The sequence below is a fragment of the Mandrillus leucophaeus genome, unplaced genomic scaffold, assembly GCF_000951045.1.
Source record: "Mandrillus leucophaeus isolate KB7577 unplaced genomic scaffold, Mleu.le_1.0 Scaffold73, whole genome shotgun sequence".
In the NCBI taxonomy this organism is placed as follows: Eukaryota; Metazoa; Chordata; class Mammalia; order Primates; family Cercopithecidae; genus Mandrillus; species Mandrillus leucophaeus.
The window spans coordinates 843,843-866,328 of NW_012107919.1; the positions used below are offsets into that span (position 1 = coordinate 843,843).

Consider the following 22,486-nt stretch of genomic DNA (forward strand, 5'->3'; position numbering starts at 1 on the left):
GCTCTCCAACTTCAGTGCAGGCTATTAAAACTAATACATAAAAAACAAAAGAAGCAACATTTATTATTTATTAATAATTGTTATTATTAGCAACATTTGAAGGCTGTCATATGGCCATTGAGGCAGGAGCCAAAAAAGCAATGTCAGAATGTCAGCCCGTCCACATAGGAAAGCTTGAAATTAAAATTCTCAAGTCCTAGTTTGATTGGGTGGGTGGGTTTAAAGACACAAAGAAAGCCTGTCCAGTAGAGAAATAGAGGATATTTTTATACTTACCGATCATTTTTCCCAATCTACTTAATTGTCCAAAGACCATTTGATGACAGTTTGGAAAAATGAATGCAATAATAAATATAAATGTATTCCAGCAATCCCAGAAGTGTCCTTAGATTTGAGAATCCTTGCAATCGAGAATCCTGGCCACCAACCACAACTGAGCAGTCATCTCAGACCAGTCCTGGTGTCCTGGCAACCCTTCGAAAGGGCCCAGGAGAGGGTGGGGTAAGAAGAAGAAAGGGACACTGACTTCGCATTAAGACAGCAAGCCAGGTCTAATGGCATCTCCTGCGTGCAAATGAGGCCAGCTCCAACTTTGCCCTGGGTTTGCAAGATTTTAGTTATGAAATGTTCCCCAACAAACATTTCTTCTTCCTACCCAAGACCAAGAAGGAGGCATGAGACAGACCCCTGACTTGAAATCACGAAGAATGTTCTGGTAAGAGAAATTTGGCTCTCCTAAGGTTGTTTTAGGAGCTTGTGGGCCAGTGGTTTGATAAGATGCACATCTGGGCATCCCTAGTTTTAGGGCTTCTGATTCGTTGCTTCTGGATAGGCCCTGGAATCTTCATTTCATTTAGCTTCCCTGGAGCAGATGGTCTTCTCCCACTCTCTGACAAACCAAGACCTCTACAGGGATCTATGTCCAGCTTAGTCACTAATTCTGACCAGTAGGAGGAAACTTTGACAAAAGCTGTAAGTGCAAGAGAGAAAACACCTCCAAATGTTGTCTGCATTGCAGGTTTTCTAATTCACTTTGCTAAAGTTTGAATAGAAAAAAATCAAGAGGATGGACCATGAAGCACTTCCATGGCAGTTTGAGTGTTTTGCATTGCTTTCTACATTACTTAAACCTTGCAGCAAATCCACTCACCCTCCCATGCCCTTCTAGCCACATGGAGATAATATTCTGGCCTTTAGCAATCCTTGTTTTTTATTGGTCTCCAATTTTGAAGACATATGAACATGTTAGGAATTCTGGCCTTTGAGGCTGGATCATGTGGTCATGAATCCGCATCCCAGGCCTGGGAGGAGTGGGGGTGAAGTCACTTCATATTTAGTCTCTGATTTGCTATTGAACACATGCTTTCCTGCTCCATGTCATTGAAGTGACTGTAGAATTGGCTGATGAGCATGTATCAGGGTGTTGGACTATCTGTGAGGTTCCCCAGTGAAGTGCTTCAGCTCATGCTGAAGGGTGCTGGACATGTTTATTGTTGTGGAAATTAGCAAGCCCAGCTCAGGGCAATTTCTTGGGGCTAAATGCGATCCATTCAGTCATTTTATTGGAAACAGCATTTCTAGCATGAAATTTTGGGTTATCCAAAAATTCCTCATCCCATTTCACTGTTGATAGCTGATTCTTTTCTGACATAGATTTTTTTTTTTTGCAACCCAATTAATATGGGCAATCAGATGCACTTCAATATTGAATCCAAGATGGAAACAGTGGTCAAAAGAAAACATCTTCAAGTTCTGAGTGTATCTCCAGAACCAGAACCAACGAAAATATTTTGCTGCCTATTAGCATCTCAGTAAGATTGAATTTCAGCCTCCAACTCACCAGTTTTTAATCTGGCTCCAGATACTGCTTTTTTGCATGTCACTTTGCTTGATTGACACAAAACAAGAAAAACTAAGGATGCAGTGGCGTTCCAGTTTGTGCATTGTCCTGCTTCTCTAAAGTGGACATAACCCTGTCTCTCTCTTTCTCTTTGTTCTCAGTGCTGGAACTTTGCCTGTCACCTTCCGTTGCCTGGAAGAAAATCTGGGGATTGATAAACGTGTGACTAGATTCGTCCTTCCTGTTGGAGCAACCATTAACATGGATGGTACAGCCCTTTACGAAGCGGTGGCCGCCATCTTTATAGCCCAAATGAATGGTGTTGTCCTGGATGGAGGACAGATTGTGACTGTAAGGTGAGGAGGGTGGGGTAAAACACAAAAACAACTACCTGTTGTTCTACCCTGTTTCCCCTCCACACTAGCTCCATGTGACAGAGGCCACTTGAATTTCATTTCTGCTGGTGGAAGACAATGAAGGTAATAAAAGAAGAGGAATTATTGGCAGCCTTCAAAAGGAAAAGATTGCGACAAGAAAGAAGACTCTCATTAATGCCTCCTGTTTGTATTGCACATGTCAACTTGCTTTAGAAATTGGATATTATTTGATTTTTAGCAATCCTGTGATGTAGGCAGGGTAATTTCCTTGCCCATTTAATAGACGAAGAAACTCAGGCACCAAGAGGCATGGTAGTTTGTCCATGGCTACAGCATGGCTGTAAGTAAGGCCAACATCAGTAATGATTTGACAGGACTGTAACTGAGGCCAACATCAGCTGACTCTGGATCCAATTTTTGTTTCACTAAAATATGCTCCGTTCAATATTCTATCACCAGAGGGTAACGGCAGAAATTACAAAATACTGGAAGAGATTCCTAAATATGACATATAAGATTTTATTACAAATAAATAGCACATAGTTTTGCTTTTACTAAAGCTGTTTTTATTTAAATGCATTCATCATTTTAAAAATTCAGAAAGAACATTTTCCTAAGAGATCATTAAAAATGTGTTGCCTCACCATAAACTTAAAGATCACACCTATTAGCCAAACTAACACTTCACTTTCTTGCTTATAGGTTAAGTCATTGAAAATATCGGTCTTCAACCCATTCAATGTTATATTGACATTATAGCATGAAATAAAGCTTTTTGCAATCATCATTTTAATATTATCACTCTCAACCCATCTAAATGCTTCAATTAAGCCAGAAGCCAATTTCTGCCCTAACTTATGTTATATCCCTACTCTCAGTCTCAATTTCCTCATCTATAAATAAGGAAGGTATTCATAATTTGGGGCTAAAAGTTGGAGTTCATGGATGGACTCCCAGCCCAGAGTGTTGCTTTGTTTGCCTTGAAATATATTGTAAAAGGTTAGAAATCCATCCTCTTGTAAGACAGCTGCACTTCAGTTTCCTACAGTCTCCCCTGCCTACCCTATTACTTATGCCTGGTCTGCTGCAGCTTGGTCTTTTAAGACACTGGAGTTTGTCAGTTTTGGACTCCATAATGTGTAAGTTTTATTTCCCTTCTCGACTCTATGTGATCAGAAAACATAGGGAGTAAGTGGGTCACATTCTGTGTGACAGATGTACTTGTAGTAGAAAGAGAATTCCAGATATTAGAATAGCCAAGGCCTGGGTGATTCATTTTAGGAAATGAATGAGGTAGACACTGGAATACACTTTCATCCTCCACGATGATAATCACTCCACTCTTTGGTTCCTCTGAGGTAGCAGACTCTTTCCATATATTGCTTTGAACATGTTCAGCAGTCCTGAAGAGAAGGGATAGTCATTATTCCCATTTTACAGAGGAGGCATGTGAGGCTCAAAGAAATTATGTGACAAACCTAGGTCTCATGGTTACGGGTGGCAGAGGCACAAGTCAAATTTCTATTCCACAGTTTACTTCTTCCAACCACAAGTCATTTCTTCTTTCTGACTATGACTCAAAAACAGACATTAGAATAGTGTTTTTATTGGCTTTTTCCATTGGGCATTAGAAGGGGCAATATTTTTTGGGTTCAGGCTAAGGCGCTAGCCTCTTTCTCCCACTTCAGTTTCTCCCCCAGGCAGCACTGTCAACCTCTATATTAGAAACTTTGGTAATAATCTGGTGTCTGGTTGATTCATGTTATTCAACAGTCCATTCTCTGGTAGGCCTTTAGTGGACTAGGGCCATTTTAGGAGATCTCTCCTAAGAGGCAGTGTTCATTTGGGTCTGATGTCTCTACATGCTCAGATTTTTAAAAAGTTCAAACTAAGGGACCACCCAGTATCTGTAGCAGTGCTGGAAAATTCCTCTAATCATGTCCTCTATGTGTTCTAGGGGCTGATATTGCCATGGAATGGCCGCTTCAGAGCCTGTGCTTGATCTGTCTAGCTCTGAGGTATTCAACCAGCTCAAGGACATTTTTGTTAAAACACAGCTTTCTCCTTTATCCTTATAACCATTCCAGAAGATTTAGTGAATATCCCATGTGCATCTGAGTTCACTTTAGCAACTCAGCAAATAGAGAAAAGAAAAATTCACCATGTTTAATACACACACACAATATGAAAACATGAAATAGCAATCACATTTATTTAATCAGCTAGAATGTATCATCTGAAATGTCTTCCAGTGACTCTCTTGCTAAATTATCTCACCTTAGATAAGGAAACAGAGGCTCAGAGAATAGATCACACACAGCCATCTAAAGGAACAACTACAATTTAAGTTTCCAAATGCTGGCATATGCTTCCATTTATTTAACTTGTGATCCTAGAAACAGGCCTAAAAAGTAGATACTGGGTTCCGTGTTTTACAGATGGAGAAAATGAGGCACAGTAAGATGAGGTAACTGGGCCAGGATCACACTGTTTATAAGAGGCAGAAATGGGATTTGAACCCAGACCACCTTACTCTGGGGTTTGTGTTTTTAACCATTACACACACTGCCTCCACTATATTATACTGTTGGGTTGCAAAATAATAATTTACATACATATAATAAAATCTTCACAACCACCCTATGAATTATATACTACAAGGGAGCCTCAGTTTCCTCATCTGCATAATGGGAACAATAACAAATTCTAGGGTGGCTGAGAACATGGTGCCTGGCTCATAGTCTCTTATGAGTGTGAACCAGGCACCAGTCAATAAATGTTAGCTTCTATTATTATTATTGATGTCTAATAAAACACACAACACTCCTAGAATATTAAAGAAAAATGTGACCATGACATCATGAGTACCATGATGTTACTGACAATGGAAAACGTATTTCAGGTCAGAAGATCAAGTCTTTCAAAATTATGTCCTAACAATTATCACAAGACTGCTAACCTCCCTTGCTTTAAAACTGAAAGACAAAAAGGGCTTCTTAAGAAAGTCTTTTGCCAAGCAAAAGTCATTTCTGCTCTCTCAACAATTGGTCTTGATGGTAACCATATTTTCCATTAAGTTCGCACTATTAGATGGGAACTTACAGATGGGAGAATGGACCAGTGAGTGATTGAATTTATGCTTAAATTCTATGAATTTATCTACACAGGGTTTGTTTTATATTAACAGTGATACTACTGAGCATTTTCAGTTGACAAAAGATGAGTTTGACCATACACATTTAAATCTCTGGCCCCTGGGTGAGTTCAGTCAAATCCTCCTGAATTATAGACCCCACAAGGGCTACCTCTGGGGCACCCACCACGGGTGGATATACTTCATGCCTGCAGTTTATTTGGAGGAAAATAGCCAAATCTATCTTCATGCTGCACTTCCAAGTAAATTCTTCATTCCTCTCCTTTCACTGCATGTAGGAAAATAGTGATTAGAAATTCTCAGCATTTTATTAATTCATAGAATTTTCAATGTAGGGAGGGATCAAGGCCATCAAGGACCAGCGTGGCATTGAAATCAAGTAGACCGTTGTTCAAATCCCAGCAGACCATGTTCAAGCTGTGTGACCTAAGTTTCTCCACCCATCCTATATATGTTTTCCTCACAGTGAAAGCAGGTGTTACCATATAAGTCCCTTGCAGGGTTACTGTGAGGTTCTGCTCTGATATTGTGTGTCTAGTATCTTAACAGCTTCCAGGAACCCTAGAGAAGTGAGCCAGGGGAGTGGAAGACCAGGCAAAGCAGAAAGCAATGAGGGATGCAGGGAAAATCACCGCCCGAGGAACTCTTGCAGGGCTTAGAATTCCACAGACAGACACTGTGCCCACTGGAGGGTGAGGATATTATTAGGGTGGAGGACAAGAGGGGAAAGCAACTTCCAGGAAGAATTATCTTGATAAGACTTTGTCTCACACAACCAAAAGATAACCAGATAATGTTAATGTTAACCACAGTTCAAAGGGATGTGCAAGAGTGACTCAGAGCAACTGATGCTGTAAATAAAACAGTCAAGGTCAAGACCGTTGGAACTTGGGGAGTTCCCCTTCCCTGGTGTTCTGTCTGTTTGGGAAATGGTTGAGAATTCCCTTCTTCCAGCTCTCGGGGTTTTAGGGAAGTTTTCATTGCAAAGCAGCCTGGTCCTATCCAGATTTCTTGACAAGAAAAACAATTCACATTTACTGGGCGGGATGGGGTGGGGTGGGGATAGGTCAGAATGTGCCCGGCCCTTCTAAGTGCATTTTAATTTATTAGCTCCTGAAAGCTTCTGACCAGCCCATGAAAGAGATACCATTACTGCCTCCTTTTTACAGGCGAGGAAATCAAGGCACAGAGAGGTTAAGTTGCCTGTAGTCACGTGGTTATTAAGTGGCAGAGCTGGAATTTGAACTCAGGTTGCTCAACTGCTGAACTTTCACGGCTGAGCACTCCACACTGTACCTCTTGTGACCCAGATAGATTCAAGGAAATTGGAGTGCGCCGAGCCTTGACACCATGGAGTGGGAGGGGAAGGGTGTGGTTGGGGAGTCTGTAGATCACACCCAGGGGAAGTGTCTATGCAAGGATGGGCCTCAACCTGGGAAGGATGGCAATATGGGAAAAACAGCTCAAACCACAGGCTCTCCAGGGGACTTAATCTCCCAAACGTAAGATTAGGTATATTCAGGGCCCTCCCGATGATAAGACCCCAGGATTCTGTGCTTGGTCGCACTGATGGCCCGGATTTAGTTGAAACAATTTGAGAGGCTGCCTCTCGGCTCATAACATTTCTAGGATTTTCTGACTATAAAGAAAGCAGTCCCCCTTACCTTTTGGTACCCACAAAAACAGCTTAGGAATCCATATTTCTAAAGTACTCTTGGATATTTTGATATGATATTTTGATGTGACAGCTTTGTACAAATGGCATCCAGAAAAGAGGAAAAAGAGTCACTGCCCTTTGCCAGACCTCAGAGACTCCCTGGTGTCAGGACAGGGCACTGGAACTCCAGATTAACCCTCTCCCAGAGACAAACTTCAAAATGGTGCTGGGTGTGGCCCTGGCATTGTTCGGAAAGCACTGATGAGATGCTTCAGAAAGAAAGCCTCCCTTTCTTTCATTATCATTTCTTGGCATCCTCCTTCTGAATAATGTATTTTCCAGCCCACAGTGAGGCATCCAGGCGCCTGATGCTTAGTGTCATTTGGAATCGTTGATTTGTTCCCCTGATGTCCAACTCAGTTGCGTCTGGATATTTGCTATTCTGAGTTCTCCTGTTAACCTTGGCAATGGCCTTCTCAGACCCTTGCCACGTAGTCCAAAAGCCTCTGGTGCTCACAGAGACATAAAAGCGTAAGCAAAAATGAATGCAGTTGTGTTCCCATGGGAGGATTAAGGGCAATTTGTTTTTATCTTTAGTATTTCCTTGCCTGCTTTTAGAGCCACGCTTACCTTATTTGAGCCCTGTGATATATTAGACTAATTGGATAGCATGATGGGAATAAGGCTCCAATCCATGAATTTATAAGCTTACATCATAGTTGAGCAGAACCCAAATAGGCCTTAATCCTTAATTCCTGGGTCTTAGTACTTTAGATTTCTCTATTCCTTGGTGGAGAGTATGGGGTGGGGGTTGGGAGGGTGGGGATTTTATGGCTGCAGGAAAATTAGAGCTTAAAATTGCCAGGGTTGGTTTTGCTAAGATTCTTTCCGTTTCCATGACCTGGACTTCTCTGTTCTTATAGCCTCACAGCCACCCTGGCAAGCGTCGGCGCGGCCAGTATCCCCAGTGCCGGACTGGTCACCATGCTCCTCATTCTGACGGCTGTGGGCTTGCCAACAGAGGACATCAGCCTGCTGGTGGCTGTGGACTGGCTGCTGTAAGTGCCTGTGGATGGGGTTCTGCTGGGACTGTGAGTACTGCCTCCCAGGGATGGACAGGTAGCAAGGCTGCAACCAAGATCTTAGCTAATCCCCATGGCAACTCCCTCACTCTTCCTTCCTCCTTCCCGCTCACATTTACTGAGTACCTGTTTGAGAACGAAAGAAGAAAAAGATTAAATATTTGAAGGCCTCACAGTCTAGTGGAGGAATCAGATAGATTATGACACAAGGTTAAAAGTACAGTAATAAGGAACCAGCTACTGATGCATTCAAAGACTCTCAGAACATTATATTGAATGAACAGAGCCAGACACAAACGAGTATGTACTGTGTGATTCCATTTATATGAAGCTCTAAGAAAAGACAATGTAACACATATCAATAGAAAGAGATCAGTTGGGGCTGAGTGCAGTGGCTCACGCCTGTAATCCCAGCAATTTTGGAGGTCAAGGGAGGTGGATCATCTGACGTCAGGAATTCAAGACCAGCCTGGCCAACATGGTGAAACCCCATCTCTACTAAAAATACAAAAAAATTAGCTGGGCATAGTGACATGTGCCTATAATCCCAACTCCTGGAGAGGCTGAGGTAGGAGAATTGCTTGAACCTGGGAGGCGGAGGTTGCAGTGAGCTGAGACTGTGCCACTGCCCTGTAGCCTAGGGGACAGAGTGAGACTCTGCCTAAACAAAAAAAGAAAGAACAAAGAGATCAGTGGTTTCTTAGGGCCAGGTATAGGGGAATAGAGATCAACTGGGAAGGAACACAAGGAAACCTTTGGGAGTGACAGAAATGTTCCGTATGCGCAGATATGCACAGGTGTCTAAATTTGTCAAAACTCTTCAAACCATGCACTTAAAATGGGTACATTTTGTTGTATGTAAATTACACTTCAATAAAGTGATTAGAACATAGCACACATATAAAAGCACAGTGATAGAGAGAAGCCTTCATCCCAGTCAAGAATGGAAGGACAGAGTGGAGAATATCAAGAAACATGAAAATGGTTACTGAATTTGAGTGTTCACTAGGTGAACAGCTACTAGACTGATCACTTTTATCTCCCTCTTTAACAGCCTTGAAAGTTCCATGTTATTATTCCCACTTTATAGATGAGGACACTAAGGTTTGTAGAGGTAAAGGGACTTGGGAATGGACAGATATTCGACCCTCAGTCAGCCTGTCTCTGGAGCCTGACAAATTCTTGTTTATGGTCACATTCAAGCTTCTAAAGGCAGTGGTAGCTGAGCTGAATCATAACCAATAGGTAAAAGTTTCTCAGGTGAATTTAGGGAGAGGGGCAACAGGACATTCCAGTCAATGCCAGCCTGCACAAAGGCACTGAGGTTATAGCACTGTGAGGATGTACGAGTGGTCTGGTACTCTTGGAGGCAGCGGGTGGTGAAAGGTGAGCAAGATGGACATCCTCAAAGGTCGTGCAGAGAAACTTGAACTTGACCAAGTACAGTAGTTCAGCTACCTTTCTCAGTGAAGGACATTTTCCTCCTTTACAAAACTCACTGCCCATTCACAAAGGTGGGAAAGTCTAAACAGATGGTCCTTGATAAGGGGGTTGCAATGGATCCCCTCTAAGTGCCCACTTGGGCTTTGACGTTCTATGAGATATACACTGATGCCTCCTGTCCAGCATTGGAGTTATATGATAGGGCCTCCGGCAATGCCAGTCTTCAATGTCAGAGGCACAGAGTGACAAGTGCTGGCCCAGAGGCCCAAGGCCAAAGTGCCCACACTTATTTTTCAAACTGCCTCACTTGCCAGTAGCAAATTTTCTGACATTTATTGGCATTGATTTTAAGAGCCGGAAACCACTTTTTTTTTTTTTTTTTTTTTTTTTTCAGATGGAGTCTTGCTCTGTTGCCCAGGATGGAGTGCAGTGGTACGATCTCGGCTCACTGCAACCTCTGCCTCCTGAGTTCAAGCAATTCTCCTGCCTTAGCCTCCTAAGTAGCTGGGACCACAGGCATGTGCCACCACACCTGGCTGATTTTTGTATTTTGTAGAGACAGGGTTTTACTATGTTGGCCAGGCTGGACTCAAACTCCTGACCTCAAGTGATCGGCCCACCTTGGCCTCCCACAATGCTGGGATTACAGGCATGAGCCATTGTGCCTGGCCTCAGAAACCACATTTTGTGGACTTGAGTTTGTTCCTCCTTCCTACCCTCACCCTTCCAAAGAGAGGAAAATGCAAGTGGCTGAAGGGAGGAAGGACATCTGGGAAGGCTAAAAAGAAGCCCAACCTCTCCATAAGATGTGCCTGCTGTTGGTGCAGACAACAGGACTTAGGTTAGAAGTAAGAAATGCCCAGCACTTTGGGAAGCCTAGGCGGGCAGATCACCTGAGTTCGGGAGTTCAAGGCCAGCCTGATCAACATGGAGAAACCCTGTCTCTACCAAAAATGCAAAATAATTAGCCGGGTGTGGTGGCATATGCCTGTAATCCCAACTGCTCGGGAGGCTAAAGCTGGAGAATTGCTTGAACCTGGGAGGCGGAGGTTGCAGTGAGCTGAGATAGTGCCATTGCACTCCAGCCTGGGCAACAAGAGTGAAATTGCATCTGAAAAAAACAAAACAAAACAAAACAAAACAAAACAAAAGCAGAAGTAAGAAGTGGCTCCCTGAACAGAATCAGTTCAACTTAGGAGGGCTGCAAGGAAGGCCATGGATCTTCTTGACTGGCTCCTTCATCATCAGAAAACGCTCAGGAAATACCTTTAGCAGAAGGTGAAGAGCAAACAGAATAGCCTTATCTCTGTCTCTGCCAGTCTCTCAGGTGGTGGTAGTGGCATCCTTACCTGCCAGCTTGGTTGTTCTCTGTGTCCTATGTTGGCCCCAAGGGACAGCCTTTCTCATGACATCTGTTCAGACAAGGCAGCTGAGAGTCAATGGTGGTGTATGGGTGGGAAGGATTGTGAGAGAAGGGGATGAAGGATACAAAGGAATGGGGTAGGCTGTTGGATGGAAGGGGGACCAAGGGGAAATGAAGACATTGGCAGTGGTCTAGAGACAGAGCACATAGTAGGAGCTCAATAAATATGTGCTACTCTTAACCACATAGTTGCTGTGTGATAATTAGGGTCCTTCCACATGAGAAGAAAGATGAAGGAAGCCATTTAAGTTCTGCTGGCTTTCCCTGTGACTTGTTGCTGACTTAAACCCTTGACTCTTTGCCTGTCAAGTCTTTTCAATGCGTGTTGTCATTGAGGGTCCCTTGCCTGCTGCAACAATATCACCTCGCTTTTTTCTTGGGCTTATTTCCAAGGCTTTAAACCACCATTAGAGATTCATCTTTTTAAAAAATATTATTGTAGAGGCTGCCCCCCATTATAATACAAATGCCTTTGAGTGGAAAAAATGCACTAATAGGATCAGGAATGAGGAAAAGGGGCTGATATTTGGTGGGTACTGCAATATCTTTACATCTGTCTCCGTTTAATCATTAAGGTGCCCTATGATGTATTTCCAGATGAGAAAACTGGGAATCAGAAGAGTTGAGTGTTTTACCTGATGCACAGCAGAGCTTGTATAGCCAGGTCAGGGCACTTCACCCAACTCTACACAGCCTCCTAATTTGTACTAAGCAGTTCTAGCAATGGGGAGGAGGAGCAGAGAGGCCCAGAGTTGGGAAAGTTGGAGAAGACACACTTATTAGGGCCTCTTATTGGGCTATAGTTTGAATATTTGTCCAGTCCAAAACTCATGTTGACATTTAATTGCCATTGTAGTAATATTAAGAGGTAGGACCTTTAAAAGGTGATTACGTCATGAAGGCTTCACCCATGAGTGGGGTTGGTGCATTATAAAAGGGCAAGTTCAGCCCCTTCTTGCCCTCTCTTTGCCTTTCTGCCTTCTGCTATGTCATCATGCAGAAAGAAGGCCCTTGACAGATGCCAGTGTCTTGATCTTGGAGGTTGGGAACCAACCTCCAGAACTCTGAGGAAATAAATTTCTGTTCTTCATAAATTACCCAATCTCCAGTATTTTGTTATAGCAGCACAGACTAAGACACACCTGAATCTGCATGCTAACCAGAGAAATATTTTTGACCTATTTTTTTCTTCTCACAGCATGAAAATAACAAATAGACTCAATGAGGACAAATGGGGTACAATCAAGGTCTTAGCCACTCTTAGAATTCAAGTCCTCCACCCCCAGTGGGTCTGCCATTGTGGGCCCTGTTCCTTCTTGGCAGTCATTTGTTCTCAAGCCTGTTGGATGTGAGTCACTTCATGAAACATTCAAAACCCTGCCTACTTCTGACCTAAATGTTAGCAAATGAAATAGGAGGGCCAGGTCCTCCCAGATCGCCCCACGCAGGTGCTCACATGCTTACACTTGCAAAGGAAAGCAGAGCGTCCTAACTCCAGGGCTGAAGTGTGTCAGCAGGAGGGAGTTGGCTGAATTTAAAAAAAAAAAAAAAAAAAAAAGGATGATACATTTGGATTAACTATATTGATGAAATCAAGTAAGAGAAAACCCTATCCTTGGCTGGAGGTGGGAAGAAAGGGGCAAATGAAGAGCTGTTATCTAGTTCTAGGGCTCTGATCTCAAATGGAGGGAGGAGTGTGATGAAGGGAAAGAGAGTCTAAGAGGCAGGAGCCCTGGGTCTGAGAGCTCTGCACTTGCTATCCACAGGACCTTGGGCAAGTGACTTTCTGAGCCTCAGCTACATTATGTGTAAAATGGAGCAATAACCTATCAGGCTGGAAGCAAGAGTCTAGGTTCAATGCCTTTGAGTGCCCTTCTAGTTTTAAGACCTAGAGTAGAATTCTGCTGGGGATGAATGTTTGTATACAAATAAACATGAGCATTCCTTTTAAGAGGAAAAGAAAAAGGAAGGGTAGAGGATCCTGGGAAAATGTGTGTAGCTGTTTGTAGCTAGGTCGGATCTGCTTTGAATTAGTAATGGTGGCACATTCTTTCTCACCAGCAAGAGGAGTTCCGGAAACTAGCTCTTGGTTATGGGCTCTGTGACTGTTGGGTGCTCATTAGTGTGTAAGTGGTGGTGGGGGCTAAGATGAGATGGGGTGCAACTGGCCATTCCCTAGATAAGTAGCCTGTGGAGGAAGAGCAGACAAGAAGAAAAGGGGGAATTTTTTTTCTCTTTAGCCAAGGTTTGTAAGCTTTCATAACTCTAGCAATTTTTCCATTTAAAACCAAACAAAGCCTACAGTGACATTTAATGTGTCACAGTGTTTGCCAACTGCTGGAGACCAGCCAGCCTCGCTACTGCCCTTTAAGCCCTGGATGGTTTTCAACAGGCAGGCTTAGCTGCTCTGTAAATGTCATGGTGAAAACCAAGATTCTGGAGTCCTGAAAAATGCCGAGTCCCAGAGCACTGGATGGGTGGGACTGTTTAAAACTAGAAGCTTTCCCTGGGTCCAAGAAGCTCTTTGTGTCAGGAGCCCTTGGCAGATATTTATAAGCGACCTTGCTGACACCCCAATGTCTCTGACAGAGACAGGATGGAGTGATAAATGGGAGCCAATACCAGGAAGAGGTAATAAATAACTGGGTCTGGCTACAGGTAGGAAAAGGAAAATCAAAATAAAGTGAAATCCAAGTGGACCTGTGGCCCAATTCTCACGTAAGACTCTGCTGGTGAGATCTTTTCTGGGCTCACATGTGCTAATGGGGGAATATAGTTGAGATGGCACTTAGAAGGAAGACCTCAAAGAGCCTCCACCCTCCAGGAGTGCTCTGAAGCTCCTCCCATTGGCATTCCTCTCTGGAGAGAATAGAGCATTCGTTCTCAAACTTGAGCATGCACCAAAATCTCCCAGAGATTTATCTGAGGCGGGGCTGGAGAACTGGCATTTCTAACAAGTTCCCAGGTGATTCCGTTGGTGCAATCTCCAGGGACTCTCCCTTGCAGAAGCAATGAACTAGAGACAGGGAAGGAAAACAGGAGTTTCTGATTGTGGGTATATGAGCACCTCTACTTTTTTTTTGAGTAACAGTTGACAGTTCATGCATCCATTCAGAAAAATAGATTGAAAGGATGCAGGATGCAAATAGCTAATACTTAGTGAGTGTCCCTTAAGTGTTAGACATTGTTCTAAGCACTTTACATGGGCTCGTTTAAAAGTCACAGCAGATTATAAAGCAGCTAATAGTATTATCACTGTCTTACGGTTGAGAAAACAGGTTCAGAGAGAAGTAACTTATCCCAATTTAGTGGATATTCACTGGCTGAATTGGGGTTCAAACCCAGATGATCTAGATAGCCTTGGGTGTTCCAGCGTGCTCATCTGAGTTCTGCTGTTTTAAAAATTTAAGACACACACATGTATGCGCCCACACACACACACACACACACACACGCACACACACTTAACTGACTGACTTACCCTCCACTCATGGCTGGTGGAAAACAAAACTAATTCCTACATTAATCTTTTCTTTGAAGATTTTAGGGGCTTATGTCTGTCTTAGTCTTTTGCTTTGATTTCCCACTTCCACTGAATTCTCTTTTTTACACCTTATCTCCAGTCTACATCAACGTCACCAAGGAATGTGGCCCCTTTTCCACTAAGTCCTTTCCTCTCTCGCCAAAGTGTCTCTGACTTGAGGCAGCGTAATTGCAGATCAAGGCGGGACGGGGCAGGGCTATAGTTCTGTGCAGCAAAATCATTTTTAATATATCACAAAATAAATGCGTGTTCATAAAAAAGGGAAGGACAAAGTTTAAAAGAGTAATAAAATGAAAAAGAAGTCATCTCCCCTTCGCCTACTGTTGAATCTCAAGTGTTATTTCACTGTTAATAATTTCAGGTAGGACAGAAATAAAATAAAAATGTAATGTTAGGCATCTCCTTTTTAAATAATCTTTTAGTATGCCCCACTCCTGGGAATTTCCCCCTGGGCCTCCTTGTTCTCCATCTTTGAATCTTTCCCCGGCTCTCTGGACACCTCTCTCCTTTTCATCTGTAAAGTAATCTGAGCTCTCTGTGCCTCTTTCCTCATCCTTCTAGATCATGGCCTGCACTCTGACTTTTTACCACCAAAATATCCAATTAGATATTTTACTAAACAAAAACCAATTGTGTCTCTAGAGCTAATCTGTTTTCAAGTCTTAAACTCACAGTCCATCCTGGTCCTGCCCCTTCCGCATACCAGCCTCCCCATTCTCCCCTGCCCAGCCCATGCCATAAGTAAATGAAACATAGTCTCAGTCCTCAGGAGCTTATAGTCTAGTAATGTGTCAAGAAATCCCAATGGAGCATGCTAGGTGCAAAAAGAAATGGATAAGATGTAGTGGAGGAATAAAAGAGAGAATGCTCTGATCCTGTTTTCACTTGGACTAAAAATGGTAATATAAGGAGAAGCTTCTTCTGGGTCCTATAAGCCTTTTATATAAAAGAGCCTTGGTGGAGGACCTCTTGGTTGACAAGCACTCAATACATGTTAGCAGTTATTATCTTCTCAACATGATTGCAGGTGAGTATCACTCTCCATATGTTATGAATGAGAAAACTGAGCAGGACAGGCTAAGAAATCTTTTCTGTTGGAGCTGGGATTGTTATCTAGGCTGGAATCCGGACTTCACGCTCTTAGCCAATGCTTGCATGGATCTCCTTTTCTTCCCTAACCCCATGTGACTTTAGCCCTTCAATGCCCAGAGCTGTGCCAGCCTTCCTCAGGTTTGGGGCCTCAAGTGACCCCTCTGCCACACCCTGCCCCTAAAGACAGTCCCTTGACACCATGCATCCTGAGAGGCAGGCACTATGTTTTGTTTCTATCAATATTAAGTTGAACCATATGAAATTGCCAATATTTGACCTTTCTATATTGAAATAAATGGCAATTTCATATGGTTCAATCGAATGCAAGACACCAGATGAATTGTGGGTGACCCAGCTCCCTCGGCCCTGTTCTTCTCTGTGAACCAGGAGTTCCAGACAATTTCACATTTCCCTGCTAGAGGATTTAAACTGAGAGATGAAGATGAGACAGAGTACCTTGGTACTTGTTTTTCTTCTAGTGAACCAGACCCAGTGACTCAGTGTGAAATAACTCAGTCAAGCCCCTCTCTCATTTTTGGTTCCTGGTGACCTCTAAAGCATAGCTGTGTCATCTGTAGAAAACCCACGAAATGGGCCAGGCGCAGTGGCTCACGTCTGTAATCCCAGCACTTTGAGAGGCTGAGATGGGTGGATCACGTGGTCAGGAGTTCAAGACCAGCCTGGCCAACATGGTGAAACCCTGTCTCCACTAAAAATACAAAAATTAGCTGGGCATAGTGGCGCATGCCTATAATCCCAGCTACTCGAGAGGCTAAGGTGGGAGAATTACTTGAATCAGGATGCAGGAGGTATGGTGGCAGTGAGCCAAGATCACGCCACTGCACTCCAACCTGCGATACAGAGTGAGACTTCATCTCAAAAAAAAAAAAAAAAAGAAAATCCATGAAATGCAAGATCAGCTTTCATCTTCATCCCCTTCTTTCAGTCCTGACACACAGCCTCTAGACCCAAAGATGGCGTCACACACTCTAAAAGTTGTTTTTTACCAAGTCTTAAAGCTCCTGAGATCAACACGAAAGACAGGGTTTCCTGAGTGGTCAGGGATGATTGTGAGAGAAAATGAAACTCTTTGCCTGTGGAGAAACTTTCCACACATGAACCGCAAACTCCCATGTCCTGCTTTGGGCCTCAGTTAAACTTCCCCAGAGTTGGTCAGACATTCGCCTGGCAGCTTCAAGGGTGTTCTGCCTTGCAGCATTTTCAGAAAGGAAGACCCAGGTAGAGCAGCCATGACCTACCTCCTGGCTGGGCATCCTGGGAATCTTCCCGGAATGCCTTGTGACAGAGAAACCTGGCATGAGAGGGTTCTGTATTCTAGTTTAATCCAAATTAACAGCTTTCTGTTTAACAGAACCCCTGCCTTCTCACTTAGAAACCTATCTTCATAACCTTGCCTTTTACTCCTTCCCTTCTGTATTGATGGAATACAGTCCCTCCACCAAAGGAAATGGCCCTTATCTGCACTCTGGACTTCGTCCTCTCTGATCTCTCTAGGAACCTAACTTCATCAATTATTCCCCCTTCTCTGTGTCTTCAGTTACTTCTTCTCCACCAATGTCTTCTCTTTTTGATTTAAACATGTTCAAATATTCTACCTCTTAAAATAAAAATTTGATCTTCTTTCCATTTCCATCTGCCATTTCCTCTCCTTCCTTTCTTATCAATCATCTTGAATAAGCTGATTATACATAATGTCTCCATTTCTTCACCTCACATTCAATTTTTCACCTGTAGTAAGCTGGCTTCTATCACTACCTCTGTATTGAAACTGCCCTTGCCAGGCCAATAGTGACCTCTTTGTTGTTAAAACCAAAATAACTTTTTTATCTTTATTTTTATTTATTTTTTTTGACGGAGTCTTGCTCTGTTGCCCAGGTTGGAGTGCAGTAGTGCTATCGCGGCTCACTGCAACCTTCATCTCCTGGGCGCAAGCGATTCTCCCGCCTTAGCCTCCAGAGCATCTGGGATTACAGGTGCACGCCACCATGCCCGGCTAATTTTTTGCATTTTTAGTAGAGACGGGGTTTCGCCATGCTAGCCAGGCTGGTCTCAAACACCTGACCTTATGATCCGCCCACCTCAGCCTCCCAAAGAACCTTCTTACCCTCATCTCACCTGATCCCTAGATAATAATTAGCATTGTTTGCCACACCCTTATTTTGGAAGCATACTTCCATTTACTTATGAAATACCAAACTCTTCTAGTTTCCTTTCACTTTTGCAGGCTCTTATGTTTCCCATTCATTAAATGTTGGTTGACCTTAGTGTTCCAGCCTAGACTGTCTGCTTTTTTCACTCTGCATTCTCTCCAAGGATTAACTAAGCACCTCTCTGGCATCCTCAGCCATCTCTATGTGATGAATCCTATTATCACCTGCATCTCAGATGTGTCTCCTGACCGTCAGTCCATATTATCAGCCATCTGTGGGGCATCTGCTCATAACTGAGTCATATGTTTCACCCTCAACGTGTTTAAAACAAAGCCAGAATCTTTTCCACTCCAACTCATCATACTCCCTACATGTGCTTACATTGTCTACTGGTTGCCCAAACCAGAAACCTGAGAGGAATCTTTGACTCTTTTTTATTCCCTATAACCAGTCTTCAAGTCCTGTAATTCTGTCTCCTGAGTCTTGCTCAAATCCATCTTTTTCCAAATCCACCATATCCTCACTAACTGGATTTCACTCTTTCAGGCTTATCTTTTTTTAGTTTGTTCTTCACAATGGAACAAACATGATCTTTTCTTTCAATGGTACTTCATTACACTTGGGATAAAGACTAACCCCTGAACTTGACTGATAAAGACTAACCCCTGAACTTGACTGATACATGATTTGGTTAATTCTTATTTTCTGCGTCTCTCACTATACTTGTTAGCCATCCTGAATTCATCTAAGTGTTCCTACCTCTTAGATTTCCTGCATGTTATTTCTTTCCTCTCTCTAGCTCATTTTCTTGGACTTATCCTTAGGGCCAACTCAAGATATTTCTACTTAAAGCTCTTATTATGACGCAAGTGTGATAGCGTTCTACCTGTATGACCCTGTAGCACTCTGTACTCATTTCTTTTTGAACATTTATCTCACTCTACTGGAGGAGATAGACAAATAAACAGTACATGGGTTCTTGGGGAAAAGGGAGTTTAGGAAGTTTGCTGCCTGGGCAATTGGCATAGTGCCCTTACACACTCTAAGAAGCTTATTAAACATCTGTTGAATAAATAAATTCACTAACAAAGAACTCAAAGTATTAGAGTTGATGTTTTCTTCTTCTTTCTACTTGGCTATTAACAGGTGTAAGAAAAGGAACATTTTCATGCTCATGTATGCCTGTAACCTACAATGAGTACTTAAAGCATGTCTAGTATTTTTCTTATTCCACTTAATACAACCTCCTGTGAGGCTGGTATTAGCCTCATTCCCTATTTCATGCTCAGGTGAAAAGTGATTTCCTCAAGTGGGAACCAGAAGACCTGGGTTAGTGTTCTCACCCAAGGTCCAGGGTCCTTTGCATCTTGATTTTCCATCAAAAGAATAAAAGCATCAATCTGCTTTTATTGTTTTTAAAAAATTCATTCATTCATTCATTCATTTTTGAGACAGAGTCTTGCTCTGTTGCCCAGGCTGGAGTACAGTGGCACAATCTTGACTCACTGCAGCCTCCGCCTCCCAGGCCAAAACGATTCTCCTGCCTCAGCCTCCCAAGTAGCTGGGATTATAGGCATGTACCAGCATGCCTGGCTAATTTTTGTATTTTTAGTACAGACTGGGTTTAGTAGAGACTGGGCTGGTCTTGCACTCGTGACCTTAAGTAATCCACCCACCTCTGCCTCCCAAAGTGCTGGGATTACAGGCATGAGCCACTGCATTCAGCCAGTCTGCTTTTATCCTGTACAACTCTGTCTTGCATCCATTCCTGTCCTAATGGCTATTTCATTGGCCAGAGTTCTTTTTCAGATGCAGGGAGATCTGATGGCATGGAAGAGATGTGGTGGTAAAAAGAAAAAATATGGGGAAAACTTACTCAGAAATCCTATTCCAAAAACTTGGCTACTTCAGTGGCTGCTTCTGGAGAGCAAGGATTTGGTGTCAAGGGTTGAAGAAGCAGTCATTTGTAAACTTATGTCAACCACTTGAGTGGAAATGGATTTGTTAAACTGGAAAAGTCATTAACCCTTTAGCATAGTATTTTGTGCTTTTGTTCAAAACATGGTATGTGAGTGGAGTTATCCCCAAAAACGGTAGGACCCAGCACATAATGAGTGTCAACTATGGGCTAGGAACTGAATTTGTCTTCCTCAAATTCTATAAAGTATTAATAGTTATTTTGGCTACATGAGAAAAATTATGGTTGAGCAAGTGTCTTAGTCCATTCAGACTGCGTAACAAAATACTATATACCAGGTGGCTTATAAACAACAAAAATTTATTTCTTACAGTTCTGTGGAGGCTTGGAAGTTCAAGATCAAGGCACTGGCAGATTCTTTGTCTGGTGAGGGTCTGCTTCCTCATAGACAGCTATCTTTTCACTCTAGCCTCACATGGTAGAAAGGCCAACGAGTCTCTGTTGGGCCCCTTTTCTGAGGCCACCAATTCCATTCATGAAGGCTTCACCCATGTGACCTCATCACCTCCCAATGGTCCCATCTCCAAATACAATCACCTTGGAGATTAGGTTTCATCATATGAATTTTGGGGGGATGCAAACATTCAGATCACAGCAGTAAGTCATCCAGATTGCACAGTTAGTAAGTGGCTGAGCTAGATTCAAAACCAGGGCTGTGTGGTTCCAGGGTGCTTCTCAACATGTGGCAGATGCTGGATTCTGGAGTAGTACTGCCTGTGTTCACACTTGCTTTATGACTTTACTAGGATGTGAGACTTTGGGAAGCCACTAATCTCTCCAGGCCTTAGTTCTGTCATCTAGTAAATATGAATAATAATCCCTCTTCAGAGTTATAGTGAGGGTTAAATAAGGTAGTATCTATAAAGTATATTCCTTTTTTTTTTTTTTTTTTTTTAATTTCTTGAGGCAGAGTCTCACTCTTGCACAGGCTGGAGTGCAGTGGCACCATCTCGGCTCACTGCAACCTCTGCCTCCCAGGTTCAAGCAATTCTCCCGTCTTAGCCTCCCGAGTATCTGGGATTATAGGCACACACCATCATGCTCGGCTAATTTTGTACTTTTAGTACTGTATTGTTAACCAGGCTTATCTCAAATGCCTGATCTCAGGTGATCCACCCACCTCGGCCTCCCAAAGTGCTGCGATTACAGGCGTGAGCCACCATGCCCAGCCTATAAAGAATATTCTTACACATAGTAAGTGTGATATAAATTTAATTGTCCTCATCATTATCACCACCACCACCATCATTACCTTTGGTCTCTTTCTTTGCCAATAATGCAAATTATTCTGGGCTATGAGATCAGTGGGTACTCAGAGTATTGCTCTGGAAGACTTTAGCATTCTTTGAAATTTTGCAATTGGTCAAAAGTATTGGATATGTAAACTAAAAAGTATCTGAGTCAGGTCTCAATCAATTTAGAAGCTTATTTTTCCAAGGTTAAAGACATGCCCAGAAGAAAAAAACATGGAATCACAGTAACAGTCTGTAGCCGGTACTTTTCTCCAAAGATGATTTTGAGAGCTTCCATATTTAAAAGGGAAATGCAGTCTGGAGGGAAAAGAGGGAGAGTCTGGTCGCTTTACTGAATCCACATGTTGCCAGGGAAAAGAAGCTGGTAGGGGAATAGATAATTAGGTATTTGTCTTGTGCTCAGTAAATTGGCACTTTACATAAGATAAGGTGAACATAGAGTAGCTACCTGTGGAGATATTTAACTATTAGCTATCTGCTTAGGAACAGAAGGAAAGGCAGTTTCTTGCATGATTCAACTTTCGGCTTTTTCTTTTTTTTTTTTTTCCATTTGACATAGTAAATTGGGGGCTGGAGTTTTTACTTTCCTTTCACAGATATATGACTCAGGATACATTCCAGGAGGGACTGAAAGTATAGTGGAGTAGCTCCAAAGTAGACCACAACCATATAATGGACAAATAGGTCAGCTAGTTAGTTGAGAGTGTTGCCATAGAAATTGTGCTATAAATAGGGTTAATGTTTTCAGGGGGTGATAGTAACTTAACTAGCCATATTTGGATGAGCTACCTAGAAGTTGCCACAAATATATTTGAATTGACTTGATACAATTTATAATAATATTAGAATTATACATCATAGATTAAATTTTTTTTGAGTTCCTATTAAATGTCCGGAAGCATGTAAGCACTTTGTTATCTTATTTAATCTTCACAACAACCTTATGTATTGGAGATTTTTATTATATTCATTTTATGAATGAGGCAACTAAGGCTCTCAAATGTCAAGTATGATCAGGGTTGTCACACAGGCAAGGGACAAATTGGCATTCAAATCCAAATCAGGCTGCCTCTAAAGTCCGTGCTTTTTCTTAACTACTGTCATGTATTCCTTCCTAAAACCCACATACTGGGACTTCTTAGCCACGTATTCCAAGTGCCCGATTTTGTGGATGACCTCAAGACCCAGTCTTCGTTCAGATGTAGACCCAATCACCCTGAGGCAGATTCTCCAAAGCAGAAGAGGCGCAAGAGCATTCTCAGATGGAGAGATGCCCACAAGAGTTAAACTCCAGCTCTGATCACAGTTTTTGCCACATTTTCTTCTTAGTTGAAATCAGAAAGATGACCAGCTTATACTTTGCAAACAACTGGCCTTGCAAGGGAGCCAGGCCTGACTCTTCCTAGTGCAGCTTCCTTATTATTCTCTAATAAGAAATAGATTTAATAATAGCAACTGGAATTTATTTAGAG

General features: G+C 42.6%; 1 protein-coding gene across 3 annotated transcripts in view; it reads left to right on the forward strand.

Moving 5' to 3' along the window:
* The window catches only part of SLC1A2 (solute carrier family 1 (glial high affinity glutamate transporter), member 2), a 173,239-nt gene that overhangs the window by 143,526 nt on the left and 7,227 nt on the right, over positions 1-22,486 (forward strand). For all 3 annotated transcript variants that reach the window (XM_011965516.1, XM_011965515.1, XM_011965517.1), the window contains 2 exons: positions 2,002-2,196; positions 7,952-8,086. In XM_011965516.1, the coding sequence (XP_011820906.1) occupies positions 2,002-2,196; positions 7,952-8,086 (330 nt within the window). The remainder of the gene's footprint in view (positions 1-2,001; positions 2,197-7,951; positions 8,087-22,486) is intronic.